This window comes from Sitodiplosis mosellana, unplaced genomic scaffold (assembly GCF_009176505.1).
Source record: "Sitodiplosis mosellana isolate CC-2019 unplaced genomic scaffold, AAFC_SMos_1.0 Smas_scaffold_18, whole genome shotgun sequence".
Taxonomy (NCBI): domain Eukaryota; kingdom Metazoa; phylum Arthropoda; class Insecta; order Diptera; family Cecidomyiidae; genus Sitodiplosis; species Sitodiplosis mosellana.
The window spans coordinates 908,426-931,801 of NW_022595260.1; the positions used below are offsets into that span (position 1 = coordinate 908,426).

The 23,376-nt window shown below is 36.1% G+C and overlaps 1 protein-coding gene across 3 annotated transcripts in view; it reads left to right on the forward strand.

The window, feature by feature from the left end:
- LOC129568275 (microtubule-associated protein Jupiter) overlaps window positions 1–23,376 on the forward strand; it is a 64,587-nt gene that overhangs the window by 21,499 nt on the left and 19,712 nt on the right. For 2 of the 3 annotated variants that reach the window (XM_055445942.1, XM_055445944.1), the window contains exons 1-2: window positions 17,324–22,334; window positions 23,073–23,228. The exons of the other annotated variant lie outside the window; for it this stretch is intronic. In XM_055445942.1, the coding sequence (XP_055301917.1) occupies window positions 23,167–23,228 (62 nt within the window). In that variant the 5' untranslated portion in view covers window positions 17,324–22,334; window positions 23,073–23,166. Of the gene's footprint in view, window positions 1–17,323; window positions 22,335–23,072; window positions 23,229–23,376 lie in introns of those variants that run through there. 3 annotated transcript variants of the gene reach the window in all.

A 23,376-nucleotide genomic window follows, 5' to 3' on the forward strand; every position in this document is an offset into this window, starting at 1 on the left:
AAATAAGATACGGAATGCTATTCTTAATTATTCTTTCTCTTTCGTTCGACGTCAATTGCATTGCGCATTCGCATGCTGTCATCCAATAATCTAATTTGATTTATGCATGCGACATTTGAACAATTTGCCTCTAACATTTTCCCTTTTATTGCATTTATAATATATTGTTTAAGAAAAGTTCATTCGTTTGGCTATGGCTGATTTAGTACGATAAAGTAGCAGGCATATCAATTAGTTGACCGCAGAGTTTACAATAACAAAAGAATGTCATGTCCGATGTAAATAGTGAAATGCAAAAATATCGAAGATAATTTAAGATGGTAATTTTTTAAAAGCTTATCGTTTATTCATCGATAGTCGATTGATTGAAACATTCCCACATTCTATGGGATACATTTCGGTGTGCTAGAAAAGTCAAACCGTAAAGACTGAAGACTAGCGTAACTTAAAGCAATTAACCAACATGCGAGTGGAATTTTGTTTATTCCATAAATGGGCAGATCGTCTGTTTGCTATGCGATTCGTCTGATTGCTGCACGATTGTATCAATAGCCCAAGCACATAAACTACAGATTGGTGACAATAAACTTGATTTTCAACGATATGTACATCTTAAACTATGTGTGTGTATAACACAGCAAGTAGTCAACGATTGCCTTAAAGAGCAATGCTGAGATTTTTCTTCGACGGCATTATGTTTCTATTAACATTTGTGTTTGTCGACTGTGTCACCGAGTAATGTTCATTCAATAAATTGCCGTGCATCACTAAGAAACAGACGGGTGATAACACAAAGAACATATGACGTGATTAACAGATGATACCCAGCGAACGCATTCGGTGCAGACGATCAACAGAAATCCCATTGAGCTCATTCAATTCTTCAGATAACTCACACATTTATCTTATTTATTTTCAATAGCCTAGCAAAGGAGGAAAACATTGCAAAAAAGACACACACATGGATTCATCATTGCATGGGGTCATAAAATTACAATCACAACTTGAGCGTTGTGCATTCGAGTGTAAAGATGCGTCGCACAAATCGATCCAACATCCACCGATGTCTCCGATTTGATTTTCATAAAATTGCAATATAAATTAAAATACAACTTCGAAGCCGAAAAAAAACGAGAATCACTGTAAATGAATCATCAGTTTTCGTGTAGACACGACAATGGCTCCGTATACGCCTTTATAAGCCTTCGTACGTGACTCTCCTTCATAATGCGACTGGTTACCATGCTGTGCGAAGCACATGTGTCTCTTTTCCTCTAGTTCAGTTATATTGAAATGCAAAAAATATGCGGCGCTCTTGTCCAAAATGTGATTTCCGCTTACATATTTTGAGTCTAGCATTAAAATGTGCGTGTAAATCACAGTTCACCCTTACTATTCCATTGATATATTCATAACAAAATTATATTTCATTTGATGGAAACTTACAGTCTGCGAATATTTGTATATGTATACACAAGAGAATATCTCAATTTTCGTACTTCCCACGATGAGTGATCCAATTTGTACAATAGCATAAACAATTGTTTAAGAAAATTTTCTTTGTCTTTAGCCTGGTTTGATTGTGTATGAACCAATACCTCAACACAGAAGATAGTCGCTCTACTACTTCCATAGCCGCATTACTTTCTATACACAGATCGAGTAAGAAAGCGGCTCATTTTGGAAACTGTAGATATATACGAAAAAATTATGATCGCAGTTAGTAATCGAACAAGCATACGCGCAAAGATTTTTCGTTGTACATTTGTACAAACTACAACGCAGAGGGAGACGGCTGCGGCGTGAATTTGCCGGTATTCCTTTGTTTATGCTCAACTGAACTACAAAGTCTATTTCTCCGTACAGCGAATCGTCACCACACATTAATCATTCGCTGTGTATGTTTGTGCGTGTTTGGGATGAGGGGAAAATACCATTCATAACCTGTATCTCCATTTTCAAGCAGTTTATGCTGGAGAAACAAATTCGCCGCGACCGCTTCGCTTGTTCAGGAAGTTCGTTTCAGTGGAAACGGTCAACATTTATTTATAGAAAGCGCTAACGTAAACACTATTGGATCGAATGGACTTGACGATTGTGTGGAGATTGTTTAACAACAGAACTTGATATGAACGATATTGCTCTAGCCAAACGAAAAAGTAATTTCGAAGAAAATTATCTAAATATTTTGAAAACTGTAATTTCAATTTAGATTTCAGAATCAAACGAACCAAACAAATTTCCTTCGACAACAACCGTTTTTCATTAGAAATACTTAGCATTTAATTTCAAAACAAAAACATATTCAACCCGTTCAACTTATGTTGACGGCGGCGATGATATTTGATCGAATATCGAAGTATACTCATTTGTTGAGTTAACGATGTGAATGTAAACATTCTCATCGTCAGTCATCCTAACGACAGACTAAACTCTGAAAGATGTAAACAACAACAAGTTTTACGAAGAGTGCAATCAAAACAAGACTTGTCTATTTTTATGCGGTTCGGAGTAAAGCCGGCCGAAATGTTTACAAACAACTTTGCCCATATTGCATGTGCAAGTGCATCCAGATTTCCGATTCAGCCGAGGTCGAAAACAAACTTTTGAATTTTGAATGGTGAAGCCAAATGTCGAAAATAAAAACAACGATTTTTTTAAGCTAAAGATTGACTTGGTGAATCTGTGCATTAAATTCTCAAGCTATTGAATCATTGAAGATGCACAATCAAAACCACTTGCTACTTTATGTGTTATGCACATTGCACACTCGAAATTGCTGATTTCGAAACAGAAACCTTGTAAACCAAGTAGACGCTGTTCTCTGTTCAAATGCATTTTATTTCAAGTGCAACTGAAATGCTGGCAACTAACAAGCAATTTTTCAATTACCCAAGCAATTTTTATCCAAAATGTCATCGTGTTTCGAACGAATTTAAGTGCGAAATCGTTACTAGTTTTACACCACGATTACTGAATAAAATTGAAATGGTTTTTGAAGGAGCAACAGAAAAATTGTAATTAGAAAGCTGGCATCGTTTGCATTTGTAATACCATAAACTGTGTTAAAATGAGCAAGCACAATTTAATATTTGGATTGTAGTTCGAAAAAATAAAATAAAATAAAACAAGATAATGCGGTGATATGCGCGCGAGTCGACATTGACTCCACACTTGAAAATGCCAAATGCGCTCCGGCACAGAAAAATACGACAGTTTTACATAAAAATGTAATTGAAAACAAATTTCCTATTAATTTATCGGAATCATACAAGCTGAATGTGACTTTCCGTTTGCTTTGATTTGGTTGTTGTTTTTGCAGCCGTATCACATACTCCATTGCAATGGTGGCCATTTGCTCTAAAACTAATTTTCTTACCTGTCCATGGCGAACTATGCACGATGAAAGTATTAAAAATGATTTAGACGATGTGATAGGTCTTTCCATACGAACGGCTATTAAGTGTTTTTCGGTGGATATGCTCATAACTCGTATATAAAACGGTATCGCGACAATCAATGCACACGAAAAAAAGATCAAACCCATTTTTCAAACTGTCGACAATCCAGTTTCTGTTCGGAACATATTCATTTGTCTTGTAAATCTTGGTTGCAGTGCAAGTATGCATTTTATGGTTTTCAGATCAACGGAAATATATCGTTTAGCCTATTGCAATACATGGGCTCGATGCTGTTTCTTTTAGTCGAATAACACAAAGCGTTAAGAGATACTTTAAAGTACCACATGAATTGGGCATTGTTTCTGAATGCCAGTGAATGCAAATTTCCAAATGAAAAGAAGAGTGAAAACGCATTCATTTAACTTTTTAAGGTGTCCAATCGTCTATGTACAATGGTAGATCTTATTTTCTACATCGAATTGAATTTTTTTCTTCTATTCAAGTGTGGCGTAACATTTAGGAAATTTCACAAAACTTCGTGTTTGCACATGATAAATGGTTATTGGATTCGTGTTGAAAATGCTTCGAATCGCAATCCAAAACGACGATAAAAAAGGTTAGCGCAATTAATTTGATATTTACTATGCATCTGACACATTCTGCAAAGCTGGGATCATCAGTTACGATATCGAACAAGCCGAGTCAGCGAGAGAGCCTCCATTCTCATTGCAGACGATGATTGAAATCAATCGTTTACATTTTCGATGTTTCTAACGATCGAAAATGATGTTCTAGGCAATTGGTAGATTTTAATTGATTCAATTAGTCATACAACAAAAGGAATCCAAATAATTTGCATAATCCTGTAAACGGTTTCATTTAATTGACGTTATCCAATTCTAAACAAGGCAATTTCATTTGAGATTGACGCTCAAATTGCGTCTAATCAATGCAAATAATTGATCTCAAATAACAGCAATTAAAAAAAGCAAAGAATGAACAATGAGTTTTTTCTTTGTGATGTAAAATTCTAGTGTCTTATTGGACGAATGACATTTTTGGAAAACTATTTGACTAACGTGTACGAATTAGCATACTCTTTGCGAATGTAGTAAGAGATCTGTACATTTCCCATGATCAATCATTTCAGCTTGTTGTCTATGCGAACGAAATGACAAAATGACTCTTTGAAATAGACAACATTTCAGATGTGTTTTTTTCTCCATACTTTGCCAAGCTTTCAATATTTTTATATATAAATATGGGTATAGTGAAAGCACAGGTGAAATAATTCGATCGATTATGCACTGTTCAAGCTGTGTACCATTTGAATGCCATGCTTTTACTTCTCGCATTGTCGTCTGTTGTTAGTTTTATTGCTGTGATAATTATCATGTCACGTCGTATTTTATGAACATTGACTTTTCCGTTGTAAATGCAAAAATAAACTAACTCAATTTATGCATAGAAATTGTTGATTAATTGCAGGCAATTAGACACCAAAAGGAACTTTTTCACATTCAAATCGAGTGGAAGAATCAATAAAATTTCAAATGATTTTTTCTCTTGGATATAAACTTACCTTGGTCAGTATATTCAAAACAGGTCGATTGGTTTAACTGTACTTCATTTGTTACCTTTCAATGGTTCATCACCTTATTTGGTGTTTTGGTTTATTGCAAATAAACTTCCAGGAATTGATGTTCTATGGTGATGGGATCATGAATCAAATTTAAGTTCGATGGAATGTCTTGATGTGCCAACGAAATCGCCATTATTTGTCTTTTTGCAGCTAAAGTACCGTTCGCTGAAAGTAGTCACAATGGGTTTATGATGTGTGTGTGTGTATTTGTGCATCGACCTAATCGAAATTCCCAGTGCGGATTCATTGTTTGTTCAATTGCACGGCTGGCAAAAAGGAATGTCTGCGATTATTTATTTGAAATGAGGCTCACTCGCATGACAAATCAAAATCTTGCACATTCGGATTAGTCTTTCATAAATGGCAAGAAATTGCACAATTTCAATACAACGCATCCACATTCGATCGGTGTTTATAAATTCAATGCGCATAGAAATCCACAAACACTTCGAGTGTTAGGAGCGCATTTCGTTCTCTCTTTTTATTTCTCCGTAAATCCAACTGAAGACGACACGAATTCAAACGAATTTCCCCAAATGAGCCGCACCACACAACATGTCGAAAATGAATGGTTTGAATGGCTCCTTTGATTGCAGCACAACGGTTTGATAAATGAGCAAATTATTAATTATTTGCAAATGTGAGAAAAGGAAAATGCATTCAGTTCCCAACTGAATATAGCAATGATCATGACGTGACCATTTGCAAGAGCTAATCTTGACAATATATGTATCCGTAGTGTTGAAAGAGCTGTTTTTCTTCTGTATTTGTGCGGCCGTTTTCTAGCGATTCAACCGCGCACAAAAGAAATGATACATCACTGATCGTATATGTTTTGTGATCCTCTTTTGTACAACGAAGCACAAATGGCGGCTGTTGTTCGAATGTCTGATCATCGCTACGATTCAGATTCGTCACTATGCCACTTCCCAATACTCATACAAAGGCAATTTCTCTTTAATTTCCTCTTATTTTTCGATGATTTCTGCATCTTGCGCTTGCGACTTAACATGAGTCGTGAAGACTCAAACGAGAAATAAAACAAAAGTGTTTGTCAGGAAAACAACAACAAAAAACGCATGTCGTTCGTGTCTTATTTTCATAATTAGAATTAGAGATTACGAACACGATCGCTTCTTGTTCGGGTGTGAAACTTGTAATCGGCACAAGTGACAATCAAACTCTTTTACCATGCATGTTTGTGTGATGAACGTGAGTTGCAGTTAATTACTTTTGTCATATTCGCCATTTCAAATAAGACGACTTGAATTGCTAGCATAGCCCAAGAGTCAGTGAAATAAAAAAAATTAATGGTAAAATCATGTGTTTTACAAATCCGATTGACATCAGATTTTCCGAAATTCGTGTTTTCCCTGTTGTAACATTTCATCGGGTGCATGCTCATTCACGCGTCTCAATTAGCGCGGCACACGAGCACACTCAAATTGCTTTGAATTACATTGAATTTTATTTTTTTTGCAATTTACTTGATGTGCATGGAGCATTTGTTATAGTTTAGCTGGTGATTTCTGGCTTTATTGTTGTTTCCTCGTAATTTCATTATTAACACTTCATAACGCACGGTTCCGTAACGAAAGGTTACATTGTTGGTTCAGCTAATCCCAACGCCTGATTTAGACACCTCACATGTAGATGAGGTAATTGAAACTTTTACTTTTCGTCGCGATTGGCGAATGCCGTCATTCAATTCCATTAAATTAAATTAAAATGTACATTGTACATCCAAACCGTATTTCGAGTTTTACGGAAATTCGTATTCTATTTCACAAATTCAATCCATTTGAACATTTGCTATGGATACTTCTACGATTTCCAAACAGCGATCACATTTAATTGGTGAGACTTTTTAACCGCAAGAAGATGGCTTCAGTTTTACATTCACCCAACATTCGTGCCAAACATATCCAGTTGTAATGAAACCAGAACAAGAATTCATTGAACTGAGAGTTTAAATTGTAGATTTAGAGATTAAAAATAAATGAAATTCACGACAAAATGGCTCAAAAAATAAATGAAAAGAACTCCCGGGTTGTGACCGAAGCATCTGATAGAATGAGAACTTTTCGCAATGGGTTTTGATGTTGCGGTGAATGCATTACATGCATTTACAGCGCTTGACCCAAAAGTGTCTGCATATGACGCGCAGCGGCCCGATGATTTATGGGCTGAAGTAAAAAGTAGACATTTCATTTGTTCTTGTAGATTGTGTTGTTTTCTTCTGTTCTGTTCTTGTCATTGCACATTACTGCTCCGATTGGGTTTTAATTAAATAAATGTCTGAGTGCGTTGGCTTGAATGCCGTTAGCCAGCTGGTTCTAAGTCCATATTTAGTGACTGAGTTTGCTAATATTCTTTTTATTCGGTCACTTTATTCAATTGAAAATTACTATTTAATGAATTTTGCCTGTTATTTTGCTCACGTTTCACTCGTTGTGTGGCTTTGATAAAGGCTTATAGCCAATTCAATAGATTACCAATTAATGGAACAACTCAATAATTCCAATGGACTTGTCATTCGAGTCAATTAGTTTTATGCATGAATTGACCTTCAATATCATCTGTAGAAATGAAAAAGAACTACAACACGAAAGCAAGTTCTCATAAGCTTGGATTTAGAGCACGTTTTCGAGAAGATTCACAAAAGATTCAGTGGACTCTTCAGCTGTAAATGTTGAACATTTTGAAAGTTGATCGTTTTCGCTGATTCAAAGAAAGAAAGTGGATGAAAGAAGAGTAATGCATCTCATCTCACAAGAAGAGTAGTATGAAGGCATCATTAGAATGATAAATTGGAGTTTAATTGCACTGCATCCAAACTGAATGATGCTGCTGGCCTACATTTTGGTTGTTGTTTTGGTTTTTTTATTCTAAATGAAAATTTCGAAGATTTGTGAGGTTCGAAAAATGGGAAATGATGTGTATTCGTTTGATTTTGTCGTATTTCGTCACTAATTTTGTCATCGTTCCCACTTTGCAAACGGCTCAACGACAAAAAATGCGTTCTGCTAATTAATGACAGTTGTTTAATTAAAACGGAATGCGTTGTCTATTTATTTTAATTAGTAGTTTGTTTCAATAGAGGATTCAAAATAGGCAAAGAAATTTCAACAGAAGAAAAAAAGAGCATTAGACGCATCGCATATAAAGACTTATCTTTCATCTTATTCGCTTATCAACGCTGAATCTGTATCATAAAGAGCAATTTCACAATTGTAAATGCGGCATTAAAATATGAAAATATGTGTATTGTGCCCAAAAAGTACGTTGCTTGAAACGAGAGCGTCATGTTATTTTTCCTATACATATCTCTCATTTCATTGAACAAAAACGTTACACATTTTTTTCGCAATCATGAACAACATTATTGGCTGTTGGTTGCGGCAAACAACGGCATTTCTTACCAATTTACGGCATAAAAATGAAAATGGTAGAAAGCAATTGTCGCTTAACGTAAAAGCAAAGCGATCGTTTAGATTCACAAACACGAAGAACTGCATTAAACGACCGAGCCTGGCCGCCAATGGTGTTCAAAGAGTGACAACATGATGTAACCATTGTGCGCAGCACAGTGTATGAACATCGAGCGAACAAGCGAGCGCACAAAATACAACATATAAATTTCAATTCCTCATAAATGTTCCGGTATTTTTGCACATTCAGTCGCCGCGGCCAGTTTTCTCTTGACAGTAAATTACAGCAAAATAAAATGAAACAAAAACTGAATCATTTATAAATAGATTAAAGAGTACGAACGCCTGATTATGTGTGCCATGTGCACTTATGATCTTGTACTTTTACACTCTCAATGCTGATGCAGAGTCGAATGCACTGAAACAGTCACACAATCAGCATTGAACATCATTACAACAAAATGATTCGCTTGCGCTAAATGCGTGCCATATGTACAAAAACAAGTCGCCATTACGAATGCGCGGCGATCGCAAATCGCTCGCCACTACAAATTACAAATTTACGATTAATTGTAAAAGTCTCATTTTAGATTGTAAACTTCAATCAATTGATAAATGTATATAATTTTGTCGTTTTAAATGATAACGCCTCGCAATTCGATTGTCGAATAACATTAATTTTGTTCTCTTTCTCTTTTTTAGGTAAGTGGCTTAGATTATTTTCGATGTATATTTCTATTCTTGAGACTCGATTCAAAGCGTACGTGCACACTCTGGACAGAAAGTAAGAGTGTCACAGAGGCATCAAATGAGTAAGTAATTGAAATGGATAGACAAAGATCATGTTTAGGGCAAAAACACGTGTTGGAATACGTTACTCCGAATTCTTGACTACTGAACGGACAATGGGCCATAGCACTGAGAAATTCGTCAGATATTCATGAATCATCATCATTCAAAACGGATTCAAAAGCAATAATTCATTTGGAAAAATCAGCATGGCCCGTGAATAGAGTGACCACATTCTCACTAACTCTTCTCATGTTGCAGCAGTAGATTTTTTTCTACATTTTTTGCTGCTTCTTTTTTCCAGTTGTATTGTTCGTGAAAAAAGTTTGTAATTAAGCATAGAGGTATCTGCGTTGCGGTCAAGCATCATACGCTTTCTTTTTAACCTTTACCATAGCAGCGCAAGCGATCGTCGAAGTAATATTCTCGTCATGAAAATCCGTCAATAAAAAGAAATTGTCTACGAAAATGATTAAATATTTTCCATTCTGCGAGCGGCACACAAAATCCGATGAAGTTGCGCGCGTACAAACGTGTTTGCATTGATTTGAAGGCGTTTGTGGTTTTTCATGGATTTTTAATAGTGTAGGTACGGTTTTGTGCCCATCGTCAAAAGCGATGGGCTTCATGATTTATGACTCTGCATATTTCAATGGCGCACCATTCGAGTCATGCATGCGGGTTTTTGTTACCACTGTTTTAATCGATTTTCAATTGCAAAGTTCATTTTGTAAAGCGGCTCCGTGTTTGATCGTCCACTAATCATGTGTAACTCAACCACGTATCGGGGCAAAACCTCAATTGATAAACTGATAAGCAAATAAATTTCGAGGGCAAATTAAAACTTTCTAATTGAATGCACTTACATGAAATGAATTATGGGAAGGTTGGAATAGCTGCTCTGTTTGAAACAAACAAACGAAAAAAAAAACACCGATTCGTACACACTCAGCGATGATAAACTGCCATATTTGAAGTAAAAAAAGACGAAACAAATTATAAGAATATGAGCATAAATTACTCATGTAGTCTGCTCGTCAGATTTTCAGCACATTGACCATTACATTCTGGCGCACAAACGAATGTGAAAAGAATGGAGAAAAAATGAATCAGATACCAAAAAATGACAAGAGAATGCACATTGGTATTCAGAATCATGGATCTTTACTAATTGTAGCCCGAGTGGTCTTAATAGGCAAACACACGATTATTCTTGCTAAAGACTCATCACGACGCCACTTTCGTGGTTTCGTGTGTCAGTCGTCCAAAAAAAGGCACGAAGATCAAAACGAAATGAATGCGTGTGGCACTGAACAGACGAACAAAACTCGAAATGTCTCGAAGAGCATAACACTCATACCAGTTAGAAAATTACATTTTCATGCAGCCAGTTGCTTCGCCGTCGCTTAACATCGCCGGAGAATAGGAAGAAAAAATGTACAAGCTGAACTTTACAATTAAATACTTACAAACGGCAACGAAAGAATCTTCAGAAAAATGTAATGGCTATGAAGTATGTGGTATAATGTTCGAAGTGCGATGCAATTATACATTGTTGTCTCTTATTTTTTATTTGGTGTTGCTGCTGCTCCGACTGCGTTCCGTTTCTAAAGAACTCGGAATGATTATTATCATTAACATTGCATGTTGATGCGCGTAGAGTTTTCGTTGGCACTTGAAGCGCTTGCTGAACATGCGCTCGTATAATCCCAGTGAAAAGAATATTTAAATGAAATAACTGAGTAATGAAAGGCGGTTGCGAATTAATGCTTTTTTGATCCGCATATAAAAAGAAGATCATTTATCTCTTGTTGAAGAGATTCGCTTCGAGAAAGTTAGTTTCCAATTCGGTCCGATCGATGAGTTAAATAATTTTGATAAATACAATGCATTGTATGCTATTACAACGATAACAGCATTTTCTCGTTCAAATCTGCATTGGGTGTTATCGAAGTGTTTTGAAATACATTCGAGTTTGTGCGAAAGTGGCGCGGTGCAAATCAACTTGAAATCAAATTAAAGTCTCCAAAGGAAAAGAAAGAAAAAAACAAAGCAAAAAACGAAAGACAAAGTAGCACCAAAGCGTCGACAGACAAATCGATTTTCACGCCGATCGCATTGACTTTTTATTGTAGCAATGACGTACAACCGGAGATTGACCAAAGACAAAACACAATTTTTTGCAAATGGATTCATTTGATTCCCGCATCACAAAATTACCGCCATTCACCATTTTCCAGAGACTAACACAAAAAAACGAGTGGCCGCTTTGAACATGTCGTCGCTAGTGAATAGTTCGCGCATTTTCATTTTCAATTTCAGTTGAGACAAGCGCAAAAGTCGGAAACACAAACTGAATACACAATTTGTTTTACTTTCGTTTTGATCGGACAATGACGATAATCAACGCGTGGCTACAGAATAAGCGAAAGAAGTTTCAAGTCAATTAATCCGATTGCTGGATAACAATCGCTTGAAATTCCCCACAAATGACCACCGATCAAATCAAAAGATTTGATCGATTCATATGTTTGTCGACGGGTGCAAAACAAACATTTGCTTTGGATGTTTTCATAATGTGCGTTGAGCAGATTTCACAAGATGCTCAAAATGAAATACTGATTAATTTCAGGCAATAAATCTAACTCATGGCTTAAAAAATACCCTATCTTTGAGAAAAATCAAACATAAAAATTTATTAAATGGTTTTTTTCTTGTATTCAATTTGTAGAAATTTTAGCACCACACACTGAGAAAACGTACGCCTGAAATTTTTCAAAATTCACCAATGTCCATAGAGATGTCTGAAATGAAAAAAAAACCACAACAACAATATTGAAAATGTATTCATGTGAAAATGTTATATAAAATGCATTTGCATTCGTTGCTAACAACGTTGCTGACAACGTACGCTCTGGATGCACCTACCGAAAAATATCTTCCAAATTGGAAAATGCAAACAAAATTCGATTTGGAATGAAAAAAATGTGTACACAAAAAACAATTGAACCATTGTGTGATTTGTGGTCTCACAATTGGTGGCAACGCTGCTGGTGGCGATAACAAAAAGGTGTTTGAATTGCCTATCCGTGCATTGAATTGAATAACTTACTTTACATATATATTTTTTTCACCAAAAATGCGCCACACATATGAACACCCGAAGTAAGATTTATTTATTCAAAAGAGACGTGCATTGTCTCGTTCACATTACCGGTGAGGATGAATGATTGTCGACTGAGAGCGATGTGTGTATGCAAAACACGATCGCGAACATGGTACATGCACAATGAAGAAAATGAAATCAATTGTGCATATCATTATATTATTATTACGCCACTTAAAAATCCGTTCGGCGAGAGCGAAAGATTTCTTTTTCGGTTGATCTGGTTGCCAATTGACAAGAATGAGAAAAGCATTCAATTTAACGTAGAAACAAAAAGATTTAACCGTAAGACATTTCACATATCCACCAGACAAGATGGAAAATATACATCACTTCACATCACAACACATCAAAATCAATTTACTACCGTACTATTTTTGTTTGTTTTTCCACTTGTTTTCTTCAGCATGTGTCTGTCTGGGCATCATCTATTTCTTTCACTTTCTGCGTTTTTGTATCAATTTTGTGCAACACGTTACGACTGAACCAAAGCAAGGCAAGGCAGTGCAATAATTTTGCATATTGATTGCTTGGGGAAATCTGTCTTTCGCTTGTGTTTATACAATCACAATCGGCTGAGCTGAAAATGTAACAGTTGAAATTGAAAAACATTAAGTGATTAAAAATGCACGTTGTATATTGAGCGTAATGCGATTGTTCGAGTTAAGTGGTGCCGGTAGAGAATCTGATAGGTGACAAGCGCCAGTGACAATCACGTTGGAAAAGTGTTTTTCCGTTGACTTTTCAACATTTCTATTCGAATTTAAGCGATCTCTTATGATCGATTTCTAACAGAGCTCGTCTCTACTTGGCTTTAGCCTAGCTCCCAGCTCCTTTTGGTGAACAGTTCCCATGAGATTAATGTTGAAATACAATCGGTATCATTTTGCTGTCAAAACATTGATGTGAAAACTCCGAATAAGCACCAATGTGAATCCGATCTTTAGAAACATCTAAATTAAAACATTTTCAAATGCCATTGATTTACAAAAGATTAAGTGAAGTCGTTGAATTCTCATTCAAACACTTTGGCTTGTTTTGATTTTCGATAATACCCAATGGAATTTGTTTATGGCATTACAAAAGAGCTGACAGTTTTGATTTTGAACCGTAATGATCTGTTCTTGGTGAAATTCATGTCATGTGTTATGATTACGATGTCAAGTTAGATTTTAGCTATCGCACGCAATCTACTGACTAACATCAGCCAGCCCAAAAAATAATGATGCTGCTCACATCACAGCTAGAAGAGATCTTTGCTAACAAATATAAGAAAATTAATGAAAAGTAAAGACGCAGTCAATTGGAATATATGATCAAACGCAGAGACAAGATAGACATGGTCCGACGTGAAGAGTGAACAAATTAAAATATCATCGCGCAACTAGAATCTGGATTGTTTTGTGAGCGGCGAGTGGCGAATGAACAACGCGATGAAATGATAAATGCCAAATGTGGTTAAGATAATCGAAGCAGTGAAAGAAAATTTTCATTTTGTTATTAGTTGGTTATTGCTCGTTAGCAGGCAAAGTATACGTGCTTAAGCGATGCCTTCACTATTTATTTAACCAATTTTTCATTAGTATTCTTCACAACTGTTATTGTCTAGTGTTTTAAATTGAACAGATACATTTTGTCTGATAGCTGTGATGTATCTACTCAATCGGCGCTCGCGTATCAGCGACGTTGGCATTTATAGCGAACATGATTCCAGCGCAATATTTTCTTTTTTTTGTTTTCGATAAATAAACCAAATTAAATGGAGCTGTATAAAGTATGAGCGTTTCGTTTTATTTATCTTTTCTTTGACCGCCGTTTCAACGACCGGTTATTGTTCGGCATTTTCGTTTCTCAACTCGATCCATAATCAAGCCGGAAAGCGCATACTCAACGGACCCATTGTGATTTGATCATAACTTTTTTTTTGTTCAAACTTGTCTAATGATGAATAGACTATTTTACAAGGAATATTGTGCAATTTTCGTAATTCATTCTTGTTTCGTTGTTTGGATGAATCTGTGAAGTATTTCGATAATTTCAACAAGAATAAACGCAAAGAAATTTTTTCTCAACAATCGAAACACTATTCCGTGGCGGCGAATCTTCTTTGTTTCTTGATCGTATTATGCGCTCACCAAGCGCTTTATTCAAGAATAATTTGATTTCAAAACCCAAAAATTAACGTTTTTTAAATCGTTTGGCGCTTTTGCAATCGTGGGCATTCCCTTTTAATTTCAATTAAATATTCAAAATCTTATTAAAACTGCGCTCAGCCCTCGTAATCTACTTTTGTGAGTTAGGTTGAATCAAGCAAGCTGAGAAACTGCAATGCGATTCTGATTAGAAAGTACACAACATAAACCGATTAAGCGAAGTTATTTCGAATTTTTTGCTTTCGTGCAAAATTGCCGTTTGCATTTCTCTGAACTTCATTTGTGTGTTTTCGAAACACTTTTTCTGGGCTGCTCGAGTTGAGACTGTAAAAAAGGAAACGGCTCTTTGTGCCGACTGAACCGAATGCAATTAGACGTGAGAAGATCATTTTTGCGATTTACCTGAATTTACCCATAAACTCAAGATTGATTCTACGTTCAACAATATGTCAGTTTTTTTTCTCTTTCTGGTTTTTACTGATGCTTTCCCTTCTAATCATTTATAGCAAACGATATTTGACTTAACGACAGCATAAAAAAAACACAATGCAATTTAATCGACCATTATCCGCGGAAATTCTGCGATGATGATCATCATTATCTTATTATTTACATTTCATGGCGAATATCCTCTTCATAGTCAATAAACTAGATCACTGTTCGTTATTACGGTTTGTTTTTCTATTTCACCTTTTTTATTGGATGATTTTTAAAGCAAAAAACACAACAAAGTAAGATGAAAGACACGAAAAATTAACAAACCAACGAAACACATCAAAAATACTCCAAAAACTGTAATGGAAGTTCAATGGACCAGTTTTGAACATTCTATTTTAGAGATCGCAAAAAAAAATTATTTTCGAGAAAACTAAACTATTTGCAAATTGTAAAAAGTTGTTCCGACAAACATATACAAAATAACAAATGTTAAGCAAGAAAGGTCCAGGCCAAAATCTACCATTTCTTCTTAATTTGTTGAAAATGCAGCTAGCCCCAAATAACACCTTAATCTTTTATTTTCGCGACTTCAACGGAAAATGCCAAACTGACTGACGTCTCTGGGTAAACACAATGAAATTGGTTTTCGGTTTGTATGCAGTCTTCAAATTTATTTTCGTACATAAATATTTATCACTCTTGATTTCATTACCTTCAGGCCCATGCATTCAATAATAATAATGCAATTGCATTTTGCCGCTCACTTTTCCCACAATCGATTAGTAAACGAAAGAGATGCTGGTATAATTTGTAATATCACAAGAAAGTACAAATATGCTTTGAAATAACTAGCACGCCTACATAATTGATAGCCACCACCTAACACCCAGCTATTCGCCATGCGAATAAAGAGTAAAGTTCATCCAATTACACGTATATTTTGGTTCGAAACCATTTATAATTATATCAAATGTGTGGAAAATTACGCTCATTTATTAACTTTCATTGCGGTAGCAAATTTGCTGGCGGCGATCATGTAAATGCTGTGATGTTGTTTTGCTTTTAATATATTTTCGTTTTAGTGGAATACATTTTGAAGCAAACCGCAAACCGAAAAGTGAAAATACTTACTATTCAACTCAGATTTCGCTTGCTTGCTCGGGCCATTTTTAGCATTCAACGCGACTAAGCTACCGGAAGTTCCGTTGCCGAAAATCTGTTGGGCTATAAATTGCGTTCTATTTATGGTCGCGTTTCGAATTTATGATTTGAATCATAAAAATTAACCTAAATTTTGTACGCAGTTATCGTTTTGTTTTCGATATATGAGTGCAACCGAATCACGGCTACTATTGACTGATTTTTTGTCAAAAAATCTCGGCTCAAACTCGTTCATGAGTCCATGTTTTTTATCACCGCATATTTCATTTTTTAAAAAAACATTTTATTTGGTTGAAAAATCCATGGAGCATGAAGTCACAACGAACAATGGTACAGTATTTTGTCATCTGTTTACCAGGAAAATAGACGAAGCCGATAATTTTGTACTTTTTTATCTGGCAAAACAAGTCTGGCGTTGAATTGATTTCATTCAGCGGAGGTAGGTGATTTTAGTTGAAGCTGAAGCAACAAACACAAAGTACGAGAGAGACACATTTCCGAATTTTATTTGTTTCAAAGCGCGCTTGACCGCGGTCAATGGCTTTTGTTTGCATGACAAATATACTCGCGGTAGATTTTTTTTCTGCTTGAACAACGGAAAAGTGTGCTGTTAAGTTTATTATTTGCTTTTTACACCGCGACATTGTGTTACATAATGAAGTAGGTGCAAAATATTATTTTTCGCCGGCCAAACGATAGACATTGTGACACCAAGTTGAGCCACAAAAAACAATCACAAGCCGGCGTTTCTTTTTTCTTTACTTTGATTCGGCGGTAAATCAGATAAATCAACTTGAGAAACTGGCACTGAAAACAAAAATAAACGCCGTTCTTACGTTGAAAAATATAAACGGTTGAACAATTTTTTTGATTATTCATTTCACGGTGACAGTCAATTCAATTGTGAAAATATGTATCGCAGTTCTCATCGTCTGTCCGACATTTGGATTCGGGAGCTGAAACTCGTTCAGAACGGAAGTTCTTGAAAAGATATTTTTAAGATTGATGAACACGTAAACAGCTTGCCTGCAAACTTGAGTTGTACGTGATGATAAAGCACGCTACATGATGAATTTTCATAATGGCAACTAATGAACGAGATGGAACCAGACACAATGTGGTTGCATCTCTTGAATAACAACACTCCCGTGGGCATTTGATTGAAGTAATAGGAAGCAAAACTACTGGAGCATCAGATGAGAAGACGGAGTTTTTTAATTTGTCATTAACTGGCTTATGACTAGGCTCCATTACATCGCATTGGGAATTTTATTACTGAAAGCCAGATGGAGAGAGATAGAGAAATCGAAGGTTCAAATACGAAACCAAATTAAGAAAAATTACAATAATCACAGCAAATCATCAAAATGCCGCGCCTTTTTCTTGTTCTCCCATTGGTAGCCAATGCGGCATGATTTCCTACATTGATCGGTGTCGTGATCGCTACACAAGCGCTTTCAAAAGTAAATAAATCAGAGAAAAGTACAACGCAATTTATCAGCCGCTGTGATAATATTATATTGACTTGTGAGTGCTCATACAAACCGGCCCGGTATGAATCGCAAATAATAACAATTTTTTTTATTAAATTTTCCACAAACTGAATCGTTTTTAATGGACCTCATTTATGTTAAATGTTAAGCGGTGGTCGCGCAAAATGTCAATTGCCAACGCATTCAACGTGTTTTCACAGGCGCACACCAAAATGACGAAAATCTTTTCATTACATCCAAGTCCAAATCTAAATCCAAGCATCGCTGACTTACATGAAATGTGAAGCCATTCTGACGTCTAACTTTATTTCTTCGCGTCTGTCAATTTTTATTGTTGCCATTAACTGTATTTGACGCTCACTCGCGCGCGCACACATACACATATACACTCCATGCACTCTCCAAAGAGGCTGTCGAATAGATCCATTTGAACTGCATCACCAATAAAAATAATCCATTCGATTGGGTGTTTGGTTTTATGTGAAAAGTGAAAGCATTTTCGTTTTCTCCCTATGGTTTACGAGGCGAATTTTCATGGTTTTGCATTACGTCGTCTCCTTTCGCAAAATGCGCGTTTCCGTTGATGTGATTTGAAATTTCGTGGCGAATCAACTGAAGAAGTAATTTCCCCGAGAAAACCTATTTTCCACTTTTTCTTATTTGCCTTGGCTTTTTTCAATCAATTTTAATTCCCATATTCATTTCCGAGAAAAAAAAGCAAATGATTGCTCACTGAGCCATCACCGAAATCAGGAAGAAGAGGAGGAGCAGACGCAAAATTCGATCAATCGGAACCAGAAAAATCTCAACCACAACAATTGGCTCAATGTTTATTTATAAAAACGCTTGTTTTCGTTGTCACTCAGCATCGGTTTTTGAAAATAAAAAAAATCACAAACCTATAATTGGAATAAAATGACACAAAATTAACGACTTATATATCTTGTGTTTTATTCTAGGCTTATTTTAATAATTTTTCGAGCGTGAAGTTCAAGGATTTACGAATAAAAATGCAAATTTTTGATTCTGATTTTGCGCAGTAATGAATCGAATGTATCGCTTATTGTTAGAATAAACGTGATTCCATCCAACCGAATGTGATGTAAATTCCAGACTTCGATCATCTTTTCGCTAAATTAACCATAAAAATACGATATTTTAATACGTTCGACCTCATTTCGGGTACGAATGCACTCATTCAACAATTTAATACCGTTTGCCCATTAGCCTATATTTGCCTTAACATTAAAAACAAGACATTTACTCATTTGGGCGATACATCAAAAGACATACAACTGTACATTGGTCTCGAAGAAAAAGAAATGTATGGAATTACTGAAAATTTATCACTTTTCCCAAGTGCATCTCCGTTGTACAAAAGAATAGATTACACTGTCTTGTCGTCTATATGTATTCGTGTGTGTGTTTCATTTAGCTCTTTCGCCCATCAGCTAATTAAATCGTATTTTATTCAATTAAAAACGATTTGTGGCACCGCATCACAGTATGAAATGCTACAATTCACCGCGCGCAAGTCCACCAATATACAGTAAAGAGAGGCAAGTGAATTGTGCTGATTTTCTCCGTTAGGTCGTGCGCGTAGAAGAAAGAATCAATTTTGTAAAGAAATCGAAACAATGAGAAGTGCCGAACAGAGGGAGAGAGCCTCAATGTAACACTCACACAATACAAAGCAAAGCAAAACAAAGTAAACCAAACAAAGAAATTGAAATCTTTCACTTCTTTCCCTTTCATACTAAAATGGCACGAGTTTTTGACACCAACATGCAATCAAAACACAAATACTGCACACATCACAAAATCAATCTGACTCCAAAACTGTGGCAAGTATAAGAAAATGTATCTGTGTCACCATTCATTTGTATTATTTACTTTAGAAGAATGTTGAGTTTTTCACCTGCCGCAATGGTAGGAGGAAATTTTGAAATGAAAATCGTGCCGGCGTCACTTTGAAATCTTTCAATCTACAGTTTTTATGCGCATGAGACTGACTTTTGCCGCTGCGTCGGTCGCGGCAACAATAGAAATGTTCAACATTATTAAAATATGCGTGAAAATTTGTCGTAAATTATTTTTTATACTAAAACAGAGACGTTTTTCTTATCTAAATTTTCTTGCAGCTGGCTTTCAGCGTTTCATTGTCTGAATGAGCGTGACATTTCCACATTGTGTGGATGCTGTTGTTTTTGTTGTTGTGAAACAAGAATATGACAAACGCGAATCGAATCAAGACAACCTGACGAAATTAACAGCGTTCTAGACTTTCGTATTTGTGTTCTCTTCTCTTTTAGCACACAGACGCTTTTGTTCGCGGCCACTTCACGATGGCAAAGAACATAGGCAGCGAGCGTTACACATGTCAATACAAATAATGATACAGAGTAGCGATCCAAAACATTGGAATGGTTTCGCTCGGATAAGCATGGTGTCAGAAAGATCATTCAATCAACTCAAAATCATTGTCGCAAATCACTCTTTGCTCTGGACCGGAGAAACATGATTGATTTCAGCTGAATTGTGTGCAGATTGAAATTCAATATTGAATTTTCTCGGTCTGTGATGCGAAAAATTTCAAAAAATTGCTTTGAAATTTAATTTCACATTCCGATTGCAAATGTATCATAAACCAAAGAGCAGCAACACGGTATAATTGAAAACGGTGATTTTAATCGAAAAATTGGAAACCATCTTCCTTAGGTGAACGAACATGCCGGCCATAAAAATATCGCTCAGAGCTTCGTTTTCTCTATTGCATTTTTTCACAGCGATTTTTTAAAACTATTTCAACAAAAAATTGTACATTAATCGCCTGTTCTAATGATTCCGGTCGGCCTGCATCTCGCACAAATTAACCGGCACAATGAACAGTGTACATATTTTATTGGAAACTACGATATATTTACATTAAAATCACTATTTACCATCGTAGAGTAATCCGAGGATTTAAATTGCACGAAATGAATTGAAATTGTGCGATTTTGCAAAACCTGCTGAAAGTCATTTAATTAAATATCAAGTAAATGGTGAATAAAAATTTCGTATCGTTCATTCGTTCAGTTTACCATCAAGTGTGCGTCCGGTAGTGGTAAGAAATCGGAGTTAGCATTGGGTTGAAATTGAAACCGCACTGTTCAATTCACTTCAGTCTGGTGTTATTTATAAACTATCGCCGTGAGCAAACATACATGAATCACTAAATGTACAATTTGCTAACTAAAATAGACAGTTTTTCCCAGCCGCCATAGAGTGCAGTGCGCCCCGATGCAAATCAGTTTGAGTGTGCGAAATGCAGTCACAAATAACTTTGGTTCGTGTCTAATGTCGCACTTGCGAATGGTCTTGTTCTTGTTTCAGTCAAAATGCGTGCTATAATTAGAATTCCAAGTACTATGCTTTTTATGTTGCGGATAAGAAACAGCTGTAAAATCACAAGTGTGGAACATACACCTCATCTTGATGAGTGTGCCCATACGTACGCTCACACCGATGAACACCTATGCAAATTGCGATGAAACACAATACTTGGCGCAATACTTTGTGCTGTGACTTCAAACCCCTCAAAGCATCAAGTTGATACGCGAATAAATAACTCATTGTTTTGTAATGATGCGATTACTTTTATATCATGCTCATATTCACACGCATTCAATTACCATCATTTATGTCAAAGATCAAACAGTACGAGAACCCATTAGACATTCAATCATTACATTCTAGAAGTCAATTAACGCGTGCAGAAAAATGTCTTAATTTGATCCGTTGTCGCTGCCGCTGCTGGTGCTGTGCTGTTGCACACGAGCCGACTCGTCTATTTCAAGATTCCGGAGCTGATACTGAGTCACAGAAACCTGCAGCTCACTCAACGGAACCGAAATTCTTGCATTTTGATATTTTTCGACTGCAGCGACATGAAGTCGCTTTGCCACGACTGAATTCATTGAACTCGCGCTAGCGTGTTTTTTATAAAGCAACTACGATCAAAAGAGCGATTCACTTGTCGACGGAACGGAAGAGAGCGTCGCGAGTGAGAGAGCAACCAAAAAGCTTGGGAGAGACATATCTATGGAGAGGAAGAGAGAGAGAGTCGTTGCGGTTCCCCACTTCGTCCATTTCGATTTACGAATCAGCTGTTTGAGAGAAGTACGTCAGAGCTTGTGAACAACCGCACTGTCTCCGGCTGCTTTGCTGGTGAAAACAACATACCGCGTGTGAAATGATTTCTATGCTGCGTTCTTGTTTCTTTCTCTTGATTACCATTTCCCCTTATTTTCGAACATATGACTGCCGTCTGGGAGCGAGCTTCCACTGCGTATAGCTCTCCGCATCATGTTGGAAAAAAGAGCTTTGTGAGCGAAAAATTATCGACTCAACGAGCACATATAAATGCGTTCCATTCTTCAAATGCCATAGTCAGTCTTCGGTTTGTCATTATTGTGTACGGTTCATGTAATTTTTCACGGCTCGTTCGAAAAATATCAAAACAAAAAGAAAAAAAAATAACAGTAGATGTTATTGAAATTAACTTTATAATTCATTCAAATTAATTCAAAACAGTTTCGTTTTTTTATTCGTTTGAAAAATCGTTTCGTGTTTTAGATTGTCTTTTGAAAAAAGACGCAGAAAAAAGAACGCGAAAATTGTAAGATTTTTCATTCAGAAAAATGTAGTGTTTTTGTTTGTGGCTATTATGTTCATTTCCATTGCGATGCGATCAATAAAATTGCTGAGTTGCAAGTGCATTGTGCGTCATATCGATGTGTGTTTCAAACATCCGCATGAAAATATGTGATAAATATTGATTTCTTCCATTCTGGAAAACCATCAGCATCGCTAGCATCGAAGGGCTGTTCGCAAACAAGCAGCTCAATGATTTTTCTCTGAAACATTGTCAACACCAATTTGTTCTTGCACAACACACATCATATTCAATGACAATTCTCCAGCTGCATTATCCTTCACCTTAAATTGAATGTGCTATGTGTGCGTGTTTACGTGTGTATTTGTGCAATGCATAATGTGTACGGCCTCTATCCAATTTTTATGCCGTGAAATGCCTCAACTGAGCTGCGTTTGCAAATGATTTCTCTCTGATTCTAAATAATGCGTCGTTTAGAATCATAATTTTCTAAATCATACAAAATCGATTTCACCGGTCCCACTCTCTGTCTCTTTCTCTGTCATTTTTCCACCCTGCAAACTCTGCAAGCATTGATTTTCTCCATTTTCTGTCGGTTGTAAATAATAAGCGAACATGTTTTTCCGCGTCATCGTCGTTGTCGTCGTAATGGAAATGTTGATTAAGCCACAAATTAAAAAAAAGAAGATGTCGTGTTCGTTTGAAAGGAAGTAATAGAATTGGTTTTTTTGCGTCATTTAGGCAAAAGAAGAACTAGAAAATTAATCACAAAAATTCAGTGACACATAAGTAGTACCGACACAGACACACAAATATTAAAAAAATACAGTGAATAATGGCTACATACGCGGCATTCAAGCACGTTGAATTATATAACGTTGGCAAAGCCAAGAAAAGGTAAGGCAAAAAAATTACTTTATTCCGTACAGCGATAAGGCTTAGGTCGAGCAGAGAAGAAGTAACAATTGTCGATCTTAATGCGTTTACCAAGAAAGTAGTTATTTGTATGAAACTGGCGAGAACATAAAGAGAAAAAAAGGGGGCA